At 33.4% G+C, this 21,969-nt stretch overlaps 1 protein-coding gene across 1 annotated transcript in view; it reads left to right on the top strand.

Moving 5' to 3' along the window:
* Positions 1-21,969, top strand: part of LOC133197117 (ETS translocation variant 5-like) — a 55,643-nt gene that overhangs the window by 6,421 nt on the left and 27,253 nt on the right. The window contains exons 2-3 of the mRNA XM_061332967.1: positions 3,402-3,548; positions 5,045-5,309. Of these exons, the coding sequence (XP_061188951.1) occupies positions 3,402-3,548; positions 5,045-5,309 (412 nt within the window). The remainder of the gene's footprint in view (positions 1-3,401; positions 3,549-5,044; positions 5,310-21,969) is intronic.

Below are 21,969 nucleotides of genomic sequence, written 5' to 3'. Positions count from 1 at the left end.
TTTATGTTTATTTACTAATTAAAATGGGATCACAAAAGAAAATATTTTTTGCCCATGCAGTCATAAGTCAGTGGCCTCATGCTAAAACACTTTGAGACTAATTTGTATGTTTACATGTGACCATGATATAATATCACTTGTTCAAAACAAGTCCTTGTGCAACAATTTTTTTTTTATCAGTATCAGATTAAAGAAGAGCTTGTTCATTTATCAATAGATCAACTGTGAAACTTTAGTTACGCAATAGATAGATACAAGTTTTCTATACATTTCCAGGAAAACATGTAATATACTCTTCTTGGAAAAACAAAACATATATATACTATCAACAAGGAATTATTTCATCATTTTATCTTGAAAGCAGTGGCTTTGGAAGTCAAAAATCATTAGAATATGTTTATGTATGTGTTACTAACCTTATCTTTTTAAGGTGCTCTAATCATCCTCTGTAGGTGCTCTATCTCCTATTTCTGTCCACTACATCCTCCTTAGGTGCTATATCTCTTATTGCTGTCTACTAAATCCTCTGTAGGTGCTCTGTCTCCTATGTCTGTCCACTACACCCTCTGTATGTGTTCTTTCTCCTATGTCCGTCTACTACATCCTGTGTAAGTGCTCTATCTCCTATTTCTGTCCACTACATCCCAGAAGATGCTATGTCCACTGCATCCTCTGTAGGTGCTCTATCTCCAATGTCTGTCCACTACATCCTTTGTAGGTGCTCTGTCTCCTTTGTTTGTCAACTACATCCACTGTAGTTGTTCTCTCTCCTTTGTCTGTCCACTACATCCTCTGAAGGTGCTACATGTATGTCCACTGCATCCTCTGTAGGTGCTCTGTCTTCTGCATCCCCTAGAGGTGCTTTGCCTATTGCATGTTTTGGAGATACATTGTCTACCAGTCTCTGGGGGTGCTCTGTTCCACTTCATCACCTGGAAGTGCTCTGTCCAACACATCCTTGGAGGTGCTGTGTCCACTTCATCCTATGGAGGTGTTCTGTCCAAGCTGCATCCTCAGAAGGTTTTTATTATTGAATCTTTTGGAGGTGCTCTTTTTACTACATCATCCTGAGGTGCTCTGTCCTCTGAATTTCTAAAAATTCTTTGTCTTTTGCATCTTTTGGAGATACATTTTTTAACCAGCCTCTGAAGGTGCTCTGTTCACTGCAACCTCTGGAAGTGCTCAGTCCACTCAAGCTTTTGAGGGTGCTCTGTCAATAACTTTTATTGGAGATGCTCCATCCATATTTTTTGTAGTGCTCTGTTCAGTACATCCTTTGGAAACACTCTTCTATTGCATTCTTTGGAGATACATTGTTCACCATCCTCTTTTGGTGCTCTTACCACTGCATACCGTATAAGTGCTGATTTAGCGAGATGCAAATTTAGCAATTTTTCCTAAAAATTTGATATTGTATTTTTGTGAGAAGTAATTTTAGCGATTTTGTGATACATAGAAAGATAATGATAACCTCCGATATGGAATGAATTGTTAGCGATATTAAATTTTAGCGATCTTTACAACCTCGCTAAAAATGCCAAAATTGAATCCTTGCTAAAATTTCTGCTTATACGGTATTTTGAGATGCTTTGTCTACTATATCCATTGGATATGCTTTGTCCACTCAGCATCTTGAGGTGCTCTACTAACTCAGATTCTATGACTGCCCTATACACTGTAGTTTGTTCACAACTGCCTTTAAAGTTCATTGCACCATCTGAAATAATTTTGTCTTAGTACAGTACATATACTACCAAATACCTTTGCTCTTTGAAAACTGACAAGAAATATTTGCTTATAAATGTTTCTGAAGCAGAATCAATAAAATGATTTAATACATAATAAAAAATGAAATACATTGTACATTTGAAGAATGCTTGTGAATTTTAGATGTTTATGAAATGTTTACTGATGAAGATTCAGTAGTTCTTTCAGTTTAGATGTCATTTCATTGAAATATTGTCATGTTTGCCTTGATATAGTGAACAGCAGAAGTATACAGAACAAGTCTGAGTCTGACATTGTTTTTATTTTTTATTATTTAATGATTCATGCAGTGCAAAATTTACTCTTTTGAAATGGCCTCTTTTAGTTCTGCTTGGTAATTGGGAAAAAGTATCACTGGGTACTTTGATTCATGTTTTTTTTAAAGAATGAAACATCAGCTACTTTAGAATGGTTACTTTGTTTCAGTGTTAAAATATAGAATTTATGAAGTCCTGATAAGCTGAAGTATTAAGTGTGGGTTATAGCTCAGACAAATTATTCACAGACAATTCTTGAGAGGTCCACTTTGTCCCATTTTGCCCTAGCTCCACAACCTTAACCTGTCTATGCTGTCGGTGACCCTGTCTGCAATTGTATGTGCTGTTGGTGTGTGTAATAAAACATGAGATAATTGGACACTCTCCATTCTATTATACCTGTGTCCCTTTTAACCTTGCTTAACATAATTTCTTTTTTACCTTCGTATGATTCCCTTCAAGTTAGGAAGAAGTGAATGCCCTTGAGAATGATGCTTGAAGGGCAAGCGGAACATTTTGATTTCATAAACTTCACTTATTAAAGTTCTTCCTATGACATCCCTTCCATTAATTGCTTTATTTAACAAACATGTACTATATGGCAATTAATCTTTGTAAAAAATATATAAAATCTGTTGCACTCAATATTTTTTATTTTGAAATGCACTATACAATGCTCTTTATTTGTGTGATTGTAAAATGAAAACTGGACTTTTACTCCACATTATTATGCATTAGAAATTCAGACTGAGATTATGATAGGAGGACATTTAAATGTCTAAATTCTTTATTTGTTTACTTTGATGTTATTAAGTCTAGTGAATTCTTTCCCATGTCCCTATCTCAGATAGACTAAAACAAATATTTTTATTTTTACAACCATTTGTTTGAACCATGAATTGAATGAACACACGTGGTATAGTAAATGACCCCAATTTTAAACAGAATCTAAAGCCTGTACACTTAACAATTTCCAATTTGTATCTAACATAAGAGAAAATAATAAACCAGAACTTCATCATTTTTTTTAAATCTCAAAACCTATTGCTTGTTGCATCAATAAACAAACACAATCTCTTTATTCTTTCATAGCTTAGTTTTTATGTTAAGGTTGCTGAATTATAGGACTATACACTATGAAAACTATTATTAATTAAACTTGTGATATTTATGCAAGAATGTTTTATTAAATTTTAATGTTGAAGACTTTAAGAAGACATATTCTGCTCTGAAGTTTGAATACATGATACTAATTCTAGAGTAACCTTTTCCACATGAAGTCAGTTGTATATGTGTTTGGGAATACCTCTTTGAAGTAGACTGATTCTTTTGTACTAACTGTGATACGAAGTCATGTGACTCATTGAAATATTTTAGATGATGGTGGATGTTTTACCAACAGAAGTTGCAGATTTGAGCTCACTGCGATCATGTCCGGAGTCTGACTCGGACAGTGACGACATTTTCAATGGAATCTCCCTTATGTCCAGTGAGGATATTGATGTGGCAAGCATGGACAGAATCGTAAGTTACTCTTGGCCTGCTCTCATATGTTTGATTTTCTTGTGTACTGTATTATTGAGGGTTTTAATAGCAATAGTCCATGAAAGAATGTTTCTATCTTCTCTGATACTGAAAAACTAACTTGCAGACATTACTGTCATATACTTTTTATGGCATTTAATACATGCATAAATATGCATGTCCTACTAAATTGATGTCAGAGAAAAATTTAATTTACAAATCTTGATCTTCTTGTATCTAATATTAATTAAAATTCTCAGATTAAGGCAAGAGTTTGCAAAATACAATCTATTTACATGTGAAAAATGCATGAGTGGATGTTAGAAGGTATTCTGGTTCAAAAAATGATAGCAAGACATTAAAAATACTGGTACCAGCAGTGTAGGGGAGATAACTTAGGTATGAGCTACACAAAACAAACAGTATTGAGATATATATTCACACTTTGACATGTTTGAGTCAAAGTGTGTTTTAGGATGGAATTGTGATCAATGGACATCAGTGTTTTACTTTTCAGTAAACATAAATGTACATCAATTATAATTCAATTTTAGATTATAGTGATTGTGATACTTGTAGTTTTCTGTTGTAGGACCCCTATCTCTCAGTAACTTTAATACCTTGATTTGTCTGTTGTAGGATCCAATTGTTACCCATAATTTTTCTGTTGTAGGACCCCTGTCTCTCAGTAACTTTAATATTGTGATTTGTCTGATGTAGGATCCAATTCCTTTGTTTACCTGTAATTTTTCTGTTGTAGGACCCCTGTCTCTCAGTAACTTTAATATTGTGATGTCTTTTGTAGGATCTGGTTCCTCTGTTACCTGTAATTTTCTTTTGTAGGACACATGTCTCTCAGTGACTGTGATGTCTGTAATATTCTGTTGTCAGTACCCAGTCTCTGTGACTGAGATACTTGTCATTTTCTGTTGTAAGATCCTGACCCTTAAGTTATTTAAACCTTTAATTTTCTCTTGTAGGACCCGGGTCCCTCAGTGATTGTGATACCTGTGATTAGTGCCCCAGTCTTTCTGGGACTGTTATGCCTTTATTTTTCTGTTGTAGAACCCCAGTCCCTCAGTGATTGTGATACCTGTGAGTAGTGCCCCAGTCTGTCTCTGACTGTTATACCTGAGTGTAATTTTCTGTTGTAGGACCCGGGTCCCTCAGTGATTGTGATACCTGTGAGTAGTGCCCCAGTCTCTCTGGGACTGTTATACCTGTAATTTTCTGTTGTAGAACCCTGGTCCCTCAGTGATTACGATACCTGTGAGTAGTGCCCCAGTCTTTCTGGGACTGTTATACCTTTATTTTTCTGTTGTAGAACCCTAGTCCCTCAAGGATTGTGATACCTGTGAGTAGTACCCCAGTCTCTCTCTCTGACTGTTATACCTGTAATTTTCTGTTGTAGAACCCCAGTCCCTCAGTGATTATGATACCTGTGAGTAGTACCCCAGTCTCTCTGTGACTGCTATACCTTTAATTTTCTCTTGTAGGACCCCGGTCCCTCAGTGATTGTGATACCTGAGCCTGGAATTCTGTCTGACCTAATCAGTGAAAGACTTCATGCCCTGGCTGATGATTACAGTGAGGAACCATCTCTTGACCAATGTGCCAAATTCTACCAGGAGTACAGGGAAGACGTCGTAGCCAATGAACGTCTTCTCTCCGACTCATCTGACAGCATGGACACAGATGAGGAAGAGTATGTCCAGCGAAGGAAACTCAAAAAACGTGTCCGATGGAAATCAAATATTTCAGGTGAGTCCTTTTGTAAACATGAGTTATTACTTTATCTTAAGTCAAGCATTGACATAAACATGCAAGTATGGATTTAGTGAATGGAAATGAATTTCAAAATATTTTGGTGTCATTTTTCTAAGTTTCCTTACAATTTATAGATATTGACATCTCTTTAAAAAGTTAAGAGTTTAATTTACAGGACAAGAAAACGAACACTATTCAAGTACTTCAGTTTTTAAATAAATAGCCGTCTTTAACAAAAAAAAAAACAACTTTAAGTAACTAAAACAAAACTTTTACTATCTGCACCCTGTTAGGATTTTTCCTCCCATGAATTCAGTCATCAACATTTACAACACTGGTTAAAGTATGTCGAGAGTGTGAATTGTTTCCTGTGAACATAATCTAAATACAGCTTTTAAGGAAACCACTCGTTATTGCTGCTGTCAAGTTAGTAGCCACTTGAAACGAATCTTGGTCATCAAAGTGAAGGAAGAAAGATAACTCTTACAAAACCCAACTACTGATCAAGTGATCATCAATATCCAGGTGATCTGGTTTTTGAAGTGTCATGAAAATTATTGATAAATCCATTCATGAAAGAAGAAGACAGTGTAAATTACTGAACTTCATTGCAGCGGATTTTATTAAGAGACATGGACTTTTCAAAATATCTGCACAAGCCTAACATTCTGGTGTATTTATTGATTACGGTAGCAGAAATATTTATCTTAAACATTATTTACTAGATCTCTACTAAATATTACACGCTGAGAATCACCTTGTTATTTTTTTCAAGATACTTTGAGATGTTTGAAAATACGAATGGACATATATGATGTAAGTAGTGTTCTTTCTTGGAAGCCAGAAGCGTGTATTTTTAATATATTCGATCAGTGCATATTATCTATTCAAGATATATTACTAAAGTCAGGTACTCTTCACACAATTGCTCCGAAGAAAATAGTTCCATTCATGATCAGTAGATAAAACATTAGAACAAATATTAAGAATAATCATGTATATTTAATACGTTAAAGAAAACAAAATTAACGTTAAAAGATTTTAAGAAAATCACTTTTTCCCCAAAAAAGCAAATAAAAAGTTTTCATATTCCTACGCTCGCTGCCTCCTCAGTCTTTTTCACGAAAATATATAGGTCACACTTCGATTGATTATGATAAATCTTTTCACCAATTATATTACATGTCATGATTGTCATGATTATTGTTCGTTAATTGCCGTATATTGTCTTTTGAGTTAGAATGTTAATCATTAACTGTGTGTGTGTTTTTCTCTCTCTTTTTTTAAATAACGGAATGGTTATTATGGTTAAACACTTCTCGGCAAAGCAACGTGATTTTCCGAGCTCGGAAAGATCTTCGCACGTGTGTAGACCTAGGCTATTTGGTCTTGCAAGAATAGGTGTGTGCACCGTTCCCTAGTGACGCTTAGATCAGTAGACTGGGTATCAATACTTGCTACGGACATAAAGAAGTTTAGAACTATACACCAGTTTCATAACAAGTGCAGGTTTTTTACTCAAGGTGAAGCCTTATACGGGCTAGAGGGGCTGAGTTATGGTCATCGATCTAACACGAAAATGTACTAGTTTTGTAAATAAAAACATTTCTAGAAACAAAAATGAAGTTTATCTTCAAAACGTCTGTATATTCAAAATCAGTATGTGGTGGAGGAATATTCAGTGATGCTCCATAGCCGCAACCGATCCCGCGCTTTCCTTTGCGTTTAACAACGGCCGTCAATGCATCACTGGACGAGTTCATTGATTACTTTAAAAGGTGACAGGTTGGACCATCTTTAACATCTGCCTATACTTTGAGTGATAGTACTTTTTAATAGCACAAAATTAAAAAATAAATTAAAATCTATCCTTGATAGATCTATAGTTTTGCTATTTATAAAAATGGGCTATCTTTGATAATCCATAACGGCTTGGACTTGTTTTGATTTTTTTTTTACAGAAGATTCTATCATTGGAAAGTTATATAGATGGTACACATGTAGCACAGGCCCATAGTACGCGGGATTTTTTGGGAGTCCCCCCCCCCCCCCCCATCACTTTGAAAACGTTGCTATAGACCTGTAACATGCTATTTGGATTAAATATTCCTGAAAATGAGTGAGGCGTTAAATACATTTTTAAAATTATACGATTAATTATATTTAGTTTATGTTCTATGTGAAATTAAAACCATTTTTATGCATGTGCAACTTTGTGATAAAGTCACTACATGCATGTAACGTTATATATGTACATGCAGTTTGTTTCCTACTATATGCATATTTTACTCAACAAAAGATGTTGAAACTCAGTAGCCTAAATATTATGTCATTTTAGGATATTTATGTATATGGCACTTTTATAGTTGACTTTCTACAGCTTGAGTATCTCTGACGTTTTGTCAGTAAATACTTGTTTTTTTTTTTATTAGAAATCATCTGAACACAATGAAAATTCGAATAAATTAAAAGTCGAATATCTTGGATATGGGGTAACCCATATCTATTCTTGTAATCACTGTACCGAGCGCACCTGGTAGCGGTGGGAAAAAAATTACTCCGCGCTCAACGTGTTCCAACAAAAACACAAACACAAATAACTGTTTTCAGTTATGTCTTACTTATTAGTGGGTTATGATGTTTTAAATATAGCAAATTAATCATAACCTATGCCCATTTGGATAAATATTCTCAGGATTTGTAATAATGAAAAGAAATCCTAAGGATTATTTTCTTCTCCAAGTTTATTTCCGGCATGTTCACCTTCATGCGCGGATAGAATTGGTACCCTATCAAAAAATGGCAGCAAGTTCAACTACAAAGAGCAACCTTGATCTTTTGATCCTAGCAGGTAAAACTACTTAACTAAGTGTGTAGATAGATAACTGACAAAATCTCACAACAAACTTTTATGCCGTTTCATTCATATAATGAAACTTTTTTATTCCTAGTTCTTGTTACCTACGCAACCAGGAAGTGGAGATAAAATTACTCGCTTCCGGGGTTTATTAAAAAGTATATTAAAATCTTTTTAACCGAGTTATGGTCACTGTTTACCTTTGTCAGCAATGTCACAGATATGACGAGCAGTCTATACTTATCAGGGTCTGTCATCCGCAGGTGTTTTAAAATTATGTTTTGCAACGTGTAGGAACAGCACACGTGGTTATCAAAGACATAAATATATCAGTATGTTTAATGTAATCCCAGAACATCTAACCAACAAATAAAAAGTTTTTATAATACTTAACATGAAAAAAAAAATAAATATCAATATTGGGTAAGAATATCACAGTTAAACAAAAATGATTTAGGTAATACCTAACTGCATACATTTGTGTTTTGATTTCCTACCATCACGTCATATTAAATGTTGTTGATGTTTTTAATTTTTATGCCCCGCCATGAATATGGCCGGGGCATATAGTGTTTGTCATGTCCGTCTTCCGTCCTTCCGTCCTTCTGTCCTTCCGTCTGTCCTTCCGTCACACTTTGCGTTTAGCTCTGTTCAAAGCTCAGTTTCAAAGAAACTATCCAAGATATTTTTATCAAACTTCATATGCTGATAGATATTGATGAGGGCTATGCAACTGCATCAACATTTTTTGACCTCGACCTTTCTTTTGACCTTGACCTCACTTTTCTTAAATTAGTGTTTAGCTCAGTTTTAAAGATACCATTCAAGATAGTGTAATGAAACTTCATATGTTGATACCTACTGACGTAAGCTATTCAACTGCATCAACATTTTTTGACCTTGACCTTTCTTTTGACCTTGACCTCACTTTTCTTAAATTAGTGTTTAGCTCAGTTTTAAAGATACCATTCAAGAAAGTGTAATCAAACTTCATATGTTGATACATACTGATGTAAGCTATTCAACTGCATCAACATTTTTTGACCTTGACCTTACTTTTCACCTTGACCTCACTTTTCTTAAATTGGTGTTTAGCTCAGTTTTAAATATACCATTCAAGATAGTGTAATCAAACTTCATATGTTGATACATACTGATGTATGCTATTCAATTGCATCAACATTTTTTTGACCTTGACCTTTCTTTTGACCTTGACCTCACTTTTCTTAAATTAGTGTCAAACTTCATATGCTGATACGTACCGATAAGAGCTATTCAACTGCATCAATATATTTTGACCTTGACCTTTTCTTTGACCTTGACCTCACTTTTCTTAAATTAGTGTTTAGCTCATTTTTAAAGAAACCATTCATAATATTTTCATCAAACTTCATATGCTTATACATACTGATGTAACCTTTTGAACTGCATCAACATTTTTTGACCTTGACCTTTCCTCTGACCTTGACCTCACTTTTCTTAAATTAGTGTCAAACTTCATATGCTGATACATACCGATGAGAGCTATTCAACTGCATCAATGTCTTTTGACCTTTACCTTTCCTTTGACCTTGACCTCACTTTTCTCAATTTGTGTTAAAATGTTGCATTACTAATATACCCTCGGCGGGGCATTCATGTCCTATGGACATATTTCTAGTTAATGATGTGTTTGCATGCAGAAATGAGTTTTTTGAGTTTTCAAGTTTCTTTATTTCCTTAAGCCAACTGGCTCATCAGAATAATAATACAATCATGTTATTAAGGAAAAAAGAAAACAAAATCATACAGAGAGAGTGAACATAAAAAATACATAGATGAAAACTTAATACTATAGTCTTATACATTGATATTATTTTTTCTTAACAATGTGGCAGCATTCAAAAATTTGCCCAAATTTAACAGATCTTTAGTTTTATTAGAACTTAACAGTTGAATTAATTTAAAGGCACTAGGCTTGTTATAATAAAACTTTTTCAAAAATTTCTCTTTTAAATCGATATACAAAGGGCTTTTCAAAATAAAATGAAATTCGTCTTCTATATCATGGAGATTACAACATCATGTACATAATCTATTAATCTTTGGTATGTTATGGTATCGTCCTGTTTCAATATTCAACATATGATTTGATGAAAGTGTTAGTTACATATATTAAGTTAAAGTATTAGATGGGATCAAACCAACATGCCATTTATATATGACCCCCCCCCCCCCCCCCCCCCCGACTTTAAAATTACTACAATGGTTATTTGTCTGACAATAAATGAATAACAGAATAACAGTTCATTAAATTTACTTTAAGAAGTATACTATTTTTTAAAAAATATTTATTTAAATATATTTTTTAGTTCAAATAAAATTCAATTAAATTATTTACCTACTATGTGGTCTGGATTGAGGTATATATCATGTTTGAATTCCAACAAAGTGAAGACAAAATAATAAGGAAGATATAAAAATATTCTAATTGACATTGAAGATTATTTTTTAAAAAAAGTCGCAATCCTTTGAGTGAAATTGTGTTTATGTTTAAAGTTAATTTAAGCATATAATGATGAAGACAAAGATTTGCTGCAATGTTAAGTTGGTACAGCCATATATATATCATTTACTCACTTGAGTGAAAGGCTGAAATAAGCTTTTCTGACTAACTGATAAAGTCTGTCATTACTCTTTCTGTATGTCAACTGTTAAGTTGTGTTTCTGTTTTTTTTAATTTTTATTTATTTTTTATTTATTTTTACTTGAACACCACTGGACTAATTCCAACAAAAAAGTCATGGAGCATCCTCTTGAAAAAGAGAACAAGACTTGTTCAAATGAAAGGTCATAACCAAGGGGAAGTAATTTTTTTTAAAATGAAATTTCATGTATGGAGAGGGCAAGATTAAGTTTTTAGAACATTTGCCCAATCCCATTGTATATACATGTATTTTATGTTCAAATCAAGGGGAAGTAATAAAGAAATGAAGAAAATTTAATGACTTAATACTATCCACTCCAGAACCACTTGGCTATGTTTCATGATAAAGTATAGATATATAATGAAGTATAGATATGTATAAATATTCCAAAATTATTGAATCTTCTGAAGAAAAGTTATCTTCATATAGACTAGAGTAGTTTGATAAAACAGGTAATGCAAATTATCACGCAAGCCACTCGATTGATCACATCATGAATAAAAAAAATTAGACAGTTATTCATAAAATACATAGTTTGATTAAAGTGAAATATGTCAGCTTTATATTATAATAGCACATTTTTGTATTATAACAACTTACAATAAGAAAGCATTTTTTTACCTGCCAGAAAATCTGTTTCAGTATGAGGCTGAGGGGCAATTTATTGTGATCGATTCAAACTTAAAATTTCATTGTCTTAAACATGTTAAAACTATTAGGTACTTTGTGTTTATTTTGTTTGTATAATTGTTTTGGCTGTAGAAAAAAAATGATATTGTTTGAAATAACTTCATTTGTACAACCAATGATAAAAAAAAAAAAGCTTAATTAATCCAAACAGAAATCAATCACTGTAGCCCCATATAAATTATACAGCAGGTTTTTGTGATTGCATCAAACAAGCAGACTGCAGCCAGTATTTGAACCACTCTACTTCATCTGTAGTGAGTATTGATCCACAGGCTTTCTGTCAGTGTTCCACTGATTCTATTGATCAAAGAGGAGAAATTTTACTTCCTTGTAGCCAGATCTGACTTCTCATTGGCCATTCTACGGCTGCTGACTTCCAATCATCTTTCAGCATCTTCCAGGGTGTTTCAGTATGTTCTGATGTTGTTTAGGTTACTGGTTGTTTTAGGAACATTTTGGATGTCAGTAATTTTTAGAGATATATTTAGGTGAGTGCATTGAAGTTTTGTAATACATGGATTGAATATTTTAGTTTTTAAAGTTTTTTTTATTTTGGTTTTTTGTTTTTCTTGGTTGAAAATTTGTCTATGTTCTCATAGATATTATGTTATAGTTGTAAAATTTTAATAATATACTAGTGTAAATTAGAAAAACACGAACTACTTTAATTATTATGTAATTATTTAGTCAGTTGTCTTTCATAATGAGTTTTATCTGTAAGATGCATAGTTCAGTTTTAGCGTCACAGTTTTCTTTGAAGGAAACTGGAGTCTGTGATTGGAGGTAAATTGGAATTACGTGATATGATCTAGAGGGAAAACTGAAAATATGTATTGTAAAGTGTGTGTGTATATATATATATATAAAGCTTGAGTTGAATATGGTGTTAAAGGAAACGTTGGGTTGATTTTGTCTATATTTTGGGCTTCTTGTTGCAATACATCTGATTCCATCTAAGAGAACTATTTTATTTATAGTTTGGACTTGTTAGTATATAGATTTTGCTTTAAATTACATCACATCACACTATCAAACAGTTGCATATGCTGTATATTTGTATTATAGCATATCTAGGCATCTATAGGCACCTGAAAAGCTTGGTAACTTTCCTAGACTTTATCTAATACCAAGATAAGAGTTGCTTCTTATGTTATCATCAGTGACATCTTAATGTCCATACTATTAGTGAAGTGTCCTTTATCTGTTCTTCCTTCTGACTATCCTTATTTGTAAGTGGATTGAACGTGTAGATGCAACCATCTTTAATATGTTCATTTGATCTTCAGTATCTCTGATACTATGGATATGTTGAAGTGAGTTGGAAGTTCCAACCAATTTAACCTCTATGCATCGAATCCTTTCATATTATCTCATAGTTTTTTGGTGGGGCATTTTGAGTATGAGACAATAAAGTTTTACTGTATATATGGTACATAAAATTACTAGATTCATTATCAAGATGAAAATTATGGTTAATGTGTCTCAGTATCGGTGAATTTATCAGGTTCTGCCAGCTCAAAGATAATTAGCACTTAATTCATTACCTGTTGAATATGAAATTTATAATTTCAAATTCATTATAGTAAATAATTGTAGTAAGTATTGGGACCCTTAGAGGACAGTAAAAGCAAATAAAAGTAAATAAAATTAAATATAATTTGTGGGAAAAAACTCTCTTAAATATTTTGTTTTGATAAAACTGTGTGATATTGCAAATAGGATATTTTTGCTGGTTATTCACTCCTCATATTTCTTTCAATGTTTCAGTCTTGCAGTTACCTGCCTTCACAATTCCTAGAAATAGTCACAATTATAAGGCTATAAAAAAAAATTCCAAAATTCTCATCCAAATATTTAGCTCACCTGAGCCGAAGGCTCAAGTGAGCTTTTCTGATCACATTTTGTCTGTAGTCCGTCTGTCCGTCTGTCTGTCTGTCCGTCCGTCTGTAAACTAACTTTTCACATTTTCGACTTCTTCTAAAGAACCACTGGGCCAATTTCAACCAAACTTGCCACAAAGTATCCTTGGGTGAAGGGGATACAAGTTTGTTCAAATGAAGGGCCACGCCCTCTTCAAGGGGAGATAATAAAGAATTAGTGAAAAATTAATAGCATCTTTTAAAAATCTTCTTCTCAAGAACCACAAAGCCAGGGAAGATGAAACTCATGTGGAAGCATCCTCAGGTAGTGTAGATTCAAGTTTGTTCAAATCATGACCCCTGGGGGTAGGGCTGGGCCACAGTGGACAGGGTTGGCCGGGAAATACAAGTGGTGGGAATTACCAGTGGTAAATACCAGTATTTCCCGTCCTGGGAAATACTACAAATTTTCTCTTAATGGGAAATATTGGGAAATACTGGGAAATACAAAGTTAAAGTTTTTTATTTCTTTAATTCATTCAATCTTATACAAAATTCACAAATAAATAAACATAAAAACAGAAGATGAATAATATGGAATATGTCTCAAATTGCAATTTAACATATTCTGAATGTATCACTACTCCAGGTCCCATACCCATAAGCATTCTGAAAAATATCCCTGGCTGTATAAAACTGAAGTTTTCCAATTCAAGTTTCTTTTCAGTTTTGTAAATTTAATAAGTTCATTAACTATAAATCCAAGAACAAAAAAAACTTGTTTTAATCCTTCTATAAACACGGTAGTTATTACAAACAATCATGTTGTTTTAACAAATTGCTCTGGACAGTTTTGTGCTCCTGTTCTGAGAGATAATTACCTTGAGTAGAACTGAAAGGCTTCTTCTTAGGTTTGATATTTATGCCATACTCTACATTTAAGAAATTTCTTAGATCCATCTTTAGATACATAAAAAAACCCTTGGGATCTTTGGGTTCATTTCATGGACCTTTATAGACTACATCTGACTCAAGCATGAAACAAATGACACTCATGACTGGTATATATGATGAGTATGCTGTGTTATGATTGTATAAAATGAATACTTGGAAACCAGAATTCTTTAAATCAGGGACAGTGATACCAAGTAGATATCTTAGCCAATAAGGTGTACTACATGTCAATATGAATGAAATATGTAGCTATTTCTTATTTCCCAGTATTTCCCGGGAAATACCAGTAATTCCCGGTAATTACCATTATTTCCCACCATCCTGGGAAAAATGAGTATTTCCCAGTTTTTTGCCAACCCTGACAGTGGAGGATCAAAGTTTTACATAGAAATATATAGGAAAAACCTTTAAAAATCTTCTTCTCAAGAACAGCAAAGCCATGATGAGTCATATTTATATGGAAGCATCCTCAGGTAGTGTAGATTCAAGTTTGTTCAAATCATGACCCCCCGGGGGTAGGGCGGGGCCACAATGGAGGATCAAAGTTTTACATAGAAATATATAGGAAAAATCTTTAAAAATCTTCTTCTCAATAACAGCAAAGCCCTAATTGGTCATATTTATATGAAAGCATCCTCAGGTAGTGTAAATTCAAGTTTGTTCAAATCCTGACCCCCCGGGGGTAGGGCGGGGCCACAATGGAGGATCAAAGTTTTACATAGAAATATATAGGAAAAATCTTTAAAAATCTTCTTCTCAGGAACAGCAAAGCCCTGATTGATCATATTTATGTGGAAGTATCCTCAGGTAGTGTAGATTCAAGTTTGTTCAAATCATGACCCCCTGGGTTAGGGTGGGGCCACAATGGAGGATAAAAGTCTGAAATAGAAATGTATAAGAAGATATCTTCTGATGAAGAACTGCAAAGCCATGATTAGTCATTTTGATATGGAAGCATCCTCAGGTAGTGTAGATTCAAGTTTGTTAAAATGATGACCCCAGGGGTTAGGGATGGGCTATAATGGGGGATCGAAAATTTTACATAGGAACATATAGGAAAATATCTTCTTCTCAAGAACTGAAAATCATGTTTAGTCATTTTGATATGGAAGCATCCTCAGGTAGTGTAAATTCAATTTTGTTCAAATGATGACCCCCGAGGGTAGGGTGGGGCCCAATAGGGGGATCGAAAGTTTTACATAAGAACATATAGAAAAAAATTTCTTCTCAAGAACAGAAAAGCTATGTTTAGTCATATTGATATGGAAGCATCCTCAGGTAGTGTAGATTCAAGTTTGTTCAAATGATGACCCCTGGGATAGGGAGGAGCCACAATGGGGGATCAAATTTTTACAAAGGAATATATGGGAAAATTTTTTAAAAATCATCTCAAGTACAACAAAGCCATTTGTTATATTGACGTGGAAGCATCATCAGGTAGTTTAAAATTCAAGCCCCCCCACCCCAGTGTTGTACCGATAATCAGAAAACATCGATTGTCGACGAAAAAATGCTACCGATTCCGATGATCGATTATAATTTTTCATAATCGATCATCGGAAACATACTTCTAATAAAGTACATTTCAGAATTATCCATTTCTGGTTTAAAATTTATTTCTTCTTAATGAAAGAAAATGGCGTCTGCTTCTGATACTAGCCAACTAGCATGAAGCAGAGGTGCTTAGGAACCGCGTGTAAAATTTGGTTTTGGCTTATAAAATTTATAACTCGTTCGCCCACGTGGTGAATTAAAAATCTGCAGGACCATTCCAGTCCCCTTACTGAAAACAGACGTTTTCCCCATGTTTTTTGCTTTAAAACTTCCAATCAATTGAATAAATAAAAGTAACATGTTCCTATTGTTCGTAAATATCCTTCATCTAATCCATTTACCAGTACTACATGATTTGTAAAATCCCTAAAACGATCGTCTTTTTTCTAATCCGAATTTCCTCCATTCCTCTGTGTATCGTTTATACGTGGTAGATATCCAATTAAATTATTTCCAATTACTCAGTCATATGAAATGTAAAATTTATTAGGTGTCTACTTAATTCAGATACGTTTCAAAAACCAGAAGTCTCTGATGAGACTGTAGCTCTACTGGTCTGTACATATAACAAAGGAAAAGTAGAAATTGGATTTGAAACTTTGCAACATGCAGCAATAAATAGAATAATGTATCTTAGTGTAGTCTACTTGTGTGCCGAGTTATATTGAAATCAGACCAAAACTGAAGGAGGAGTAGCATTTTAAAGAAATTTCACAGAAATTTCTATTTTTAGTAACCATGGCAACACTGTTCATTGAAATCAAAAACTGATGCAGTAAATTATGTATCTTAGTGTAGTCTACTTGTGTGCCAAGTTATATTGAAATCAGACCAAAACTGTAGGAGGAGTAGCGTTTTAAAGGAATTTTACAGAAATTTCTGTTTTTAGTAACCATGGCAACACCGTTCATTGAAATCAAAAACCGATGCAGTAAATTATGTATCTTAGTGTAGTCTACTTGTGTGCCAAGTTATATTGAAATCAGACCAAAACTGTAGGAGGGGTAGTGTTTTGAAAAATTGCTTACAGACAGACGGACGGACGACGGACACCTTACTATCGCATAAGCTCTTCTGGTCTCTGACCAGTAGAGCTAATAAACTAAAAAAAAAATCTTATTCATGTGTCGATGTCATGCACTTCATCAGTAGGCTACTAAGTATATAGTCCAATGACCAGGAAAAGGGGATTACGTATATAACCTTGCAAAAAAGGATAGTAAAATTGTTAATTGAATTCAATTTTATTTCCTATGATGAAATATTTATCCGAAATTTGATTTTACAAAGTAAGAACTTCAATTTTCATTTTAAACAAATGTATATTATATTTAATTAGTGTCTACTTAAATTGTCCTAGTGATGTATTCAAAGGGTTAAAAAAATCACAGAGATTGAGCTGTGGGCTTCTAGCCTAAATTTGAAACTTTAGGAGCCCACATGGCTAGTGGAAATTTTAGTTAAGTTTAAACCCTGTATATGGAAAGTGTGACATAAGTAAAAACAACAAAGAAAACAATATATTATATATTTTATATATTCATGTTATAGAAATAATATGAAATAATTGTAATAGTCTGCTTTTTATATACCAAACTATGACATCCAATTATAATCGGTAAAATCGCATCAGAAGCAGTAACCGATTCCAACCGATGATCGATTATGAAAATTAACTGATGTCCCATCACTACACACCCCCCCCCCCCCCCCCCCCCCCCCGTAATCTTTTCAATACTGAACTGATTTGTGCTTCTGCCTTGCCAATGTGCTCAGCAGGTGAATGAAATTGTTTGAAAAATTGAGGCAGCGTGCAGATTTTATTTTATATTTTTTATTTCTTCCATTATACAGATTTTTTGTTGACCTGATCAATCAGTGCAGATTTATCTATTATGTTTAAATAGAAGTCATAGTTAGAGGCCTATTTGATATGTATATCTCTTGCTCACATCATCACCAATTTTTCACAACCAATGATCCTACTATTTAATATATATTACAGCAATAATCATCTTGTTAGCTGTGAAAATCACGCTGACATTCATGGGATATAAAACGAAAGTTGAATAGTAAGTTGAATACAGATCCTGATCAGAATTAAGGCAAAGGAAAACAGAAATAATTGAGATGTTTTTGTGATACACTGATGCCCCCCAGTAAGGCAGCTTATGGCAAAAGTTAAAGTTTCTCAAATGCAAGTCAAACTCAAAATCAAGAGATCAAAACTGTTGGTACTCAAAGAAAGGTCTTGTCTCAAGGAATATACCTGTGAAATATGAAAGCCCTAGCACCAGCCATTGAAAAGTTATGGGGAAGGTTAAAGTTTTTCAAAAATAAGTAAAATGTCAAGGTCATATGGTGCCCAAGGGAAGGTCTTGTCACAAGTGATACACATGTATTGGAAATAAGAGAGCCCTAGAACCAAATGTTTAAATGTTATGGCCAAGATTAAAGTGTATGAAAAGTAGTTCAAACTCCAAGGTCAAGGTCAGTGGAACAATATTATTGATATCCAAAGGAAGGTCTTGTCACGAGGAATATACATGTGAAGTATGAAAACCCTATCACCAACTGTTCAAAAATTATGGCAAAGGTTAAAGTTTTTCAAAAGTAGGTCAAACGTCAAGGTCAAAGGGTCAATTTTTTTGATATCCAAAGGAAGGTATTGTCACAAGGAATACACATGAAATATAAAGGCTATAGCTCTATCCAATCAAAAGTCATGGGTAAGGTTAAAGTTTTTGCAGACAAACAGACAGACAGATGGTGGACAGAGCAAAAATTAATCTTCAGTTATGGGGGCATAAAAAAATCGAGGCAGGGTAAAAAATTGGGGTGGGCGGGGATGAGAATCTAGGAATTTTTCTATTATGGCCTAATAACCTAACTGCAGTCCATTTGAGCATATATTATTTAACAATAATTTTTCAATGGTATTCCAAGTCTGCATGCACCAACATTTTGATTCAGATGTGTAGAAATTTACTTTTAAAGGTATCCCAACGCAGTAATTTTTATTCCCTCATGCAACAAGTTGCCGAGGGGATATATAGCATCACTAATATGATTGGGGTTTCAGTTTAAGTTTCCATTTATTTTTCAGTTAGAGAAAAAGTGTGTTTCTTGGAATACTTTCCACTGTGATAATTATTTAATGACCCTTTAATTGATTTGTAAATGGAATTAGAATAGATATTACTTCCTCTTTCTAAATGTCACAAGTTCTACTCATAATATACATAAAACTTATTTATAGCAGATGTATTTTACCATAAATATGGAAATTTTTAATGTAAATTTATCTTTAGCAATTTTGCACATGTAGTCAATTTGCAAAAATATCTTTCTTAAAAACAAATATATCTTATAAAAATTTACCTGCATCTCTCCCGTTGAAACAAATAAATAGTTTGCAGTAAAAGGAAATAGAAACAAGTCAGATTAATGCAAAGGATCAGTGCACTTAAGCTATGAGAGTTGGATCCCGGTGCTTTGCCAATAATAAATTTCCGAAATTTATAAACTTTTTGAATCAGAATTATTAAACAATATCTTAAGAGCAGGGTTTGATATATTTTATCACATAAAAATATTAAATAATGCCGAGCGACACTGGTTTTTGCGACAGGGGTCTAACAGTTTTGTCACATTCCTATTGTTATTCATATGCATACCAGTTTTCAACGACATTGTTTACATCGAGCCGCAACTTGTCCATTCTTCTCATTTGCACAGAATGTGTATTTTGATTTAAACTTATACATATCCAAATCGCAATGTTGGACATTTAGCGGCTCATATGTAATTTTTTTTTAAAAATTCTCCAAACTACAGTCAGGTAAGCTTCTAAATTAACAGGTCACCGAGTTCAACCTATTTTGACCTGTTTGATATTATAATCACTTTACTCACGTGACATTCCACTGTTCGATATATGCTTTCATTGTGTCTATCAATGGACTTCAGGGCTGTACACACGGATATGTACTTAAGTTCAAAATCTGACTATGTATAGACTTTTAATACGGTGAATCTTAAGATTTTTCAAGTCTTATAAAACTGTATTAAGAATAGGGCAATGATCTATTTCTTAATACAAGTCTTAACTTACCTTTCATTTTTAAACCAATCAAAAGTTCTCACATTGTGGTCATCCTATTTCTATCATAACAAAAAAAGGCACCTGGTAAATAATGGTCGACTTTAGCAGTAAAAATATCGAAAAACTCCTTGTTTTATGGGAAGAAGATCAAAAGGAGTAACTACATGTAATTATAAAAGTTGCTCAAATGCAGCGTTATCTATTCTAAAGAAGTTTTTATAACTACTGGGGTCTTCTCTTTGCACCTCATCTAGCGATGCATTGTGTGCACCAGGTACATATACGAGTGTTCCGCCGCTGTTTCCATTACAAGTTTTTTTTTTTCAGTTTTAATGCAATGCATAATACGATAACAGATACTGCTAACAGAACCTCGTTTTCCATTATTGAGAGAAAGGAAGAGAGAAATAATGCGAGGGAAACACGTAGAAATCCCTAAAGTCTATTAACAATCTAATAAGACGTGTGTTCAGGAAAGTATTATAATCATGATAATACAAATATAATACTTGTATTATACAGTAACTACAAATCTCACCGTTTGTACCGGCCTGAACAACTTCAAAATAATGAAGAATTTTTGCAAAAATTTTATTAGGGTCTTAAAGTTTACCTTCTCTTCTTTCACTTAATTGTGTTTTTCATTGGTATTTTGAAGGAAATTCTGGTATTGCCAGTGCAAATCAAGTGCATGATTAGTATGTAGCTGTGTTAGATCATGTCGCCTCTGTATTATGGTCTGCAGGCATCTACAGACACATCCCTAAACACTAGTATCATGCCTGACAATATTTGGATATTTTAATCTGAAATATACTTGTTCCATCAATAAAATGTTAATTTAAATTACAGATAGTTTGTATTTCTTGGAGTTTTCATGTTAACCTAGCGACTCAAATTTTAAGTTAAAATTTTATATTTCATTTCCAAATGTTATATATCTATACATGTATATAATAAAATATGTATCACCGTGAGTAATACATTCATGTATAATTTGTTTCACTACACGTTTGTATTACTCTACGTACTACATATACAGTGAAATACGATAAAATGAAGTGTGACATCTAAGTCATGTACATGTGAATCTTTCTTAAAACAAACATTCATTCTTTGAATTGAAAAGCATTCAGCATATAAAACGAAAAATGATAAAGCTAAAGAAAAAAGAGGGCATTTTTTATCATATGCGAAAACTTAAGATTGATCTAATTCGGTGCTAGGCATCAAACATATGGATACGAATCATGAAAATGATCAATATGTATGGCCATGAATCATTTATTATTTGTGTGAATCATGAAACTACACAATCTTTCTCTCCTCCATTTAAATTCATACTGTAGAATCAATCTGGAAATAATGTGCAAATGTTTACATCCCATCTCCATGCGATTTAAATATCTCCGCCCATTTGAGGGTACCTTAAATTCGAAAGTGGTCCAGTTCAAATTTCCGGAATTTAAGGCTTATACATGTTCTTTTCAATGACGTTGTGTGGAATTATAGCAATATGTTTAACGAAAAATTCGAAGTATAAATATCAAAGAGCATATGTATGCACAATAATCATAGATTAATTTAGCAATATAGTCTAATTTAAGGCTTAAAATGGGTGGCCGAAAAGGCTCCAAATGACACTCTAAAGTGCACTCATTCTTTAATCTAAAATACCGGTACATGTATTTAATTTTTCAACTCGATGAATTGGAATATTTTAGATTTATTCTTAATCTATAATTTATATCTGGGGGTTTGATTACATATTTTAATCCTTCTGTCTTTATACATACTGTTATGGCATCACTCTAATTTAGAGACAATAACTGTAATGAGTGAGACTTTAATTGTGACGGTCAAACAATTGACCACAGCACTCCTCCAATTTACTAATTATTGATTCTCTGCAGATATTGTCATATGTAATTAATATACGCAGGTCATT

Source organism: Saccostrea echinata, unplaced genomic scaffold, assembly GCF_033153115.1.
Source record: "Saccostrea echinata isolate AGI-Se365-2 ecotype Australia unplaced genomic scaffold, CSIRO_AGI_Sech_v1 ptg000030l, whole genome shotgun sequence".
NCBI classification, from domain to species: domain Eukaryota; kingdom Metazoa; phylum Mollusca; class Bivalvia; order Ostreida; family Ostreidae; genus Saccostrea; species Saccostrea echinata.
Note: the sequence above shows the minus strand (reverse complement) of the source record. Positions and strands in the feature narration are given on the sequence as shown.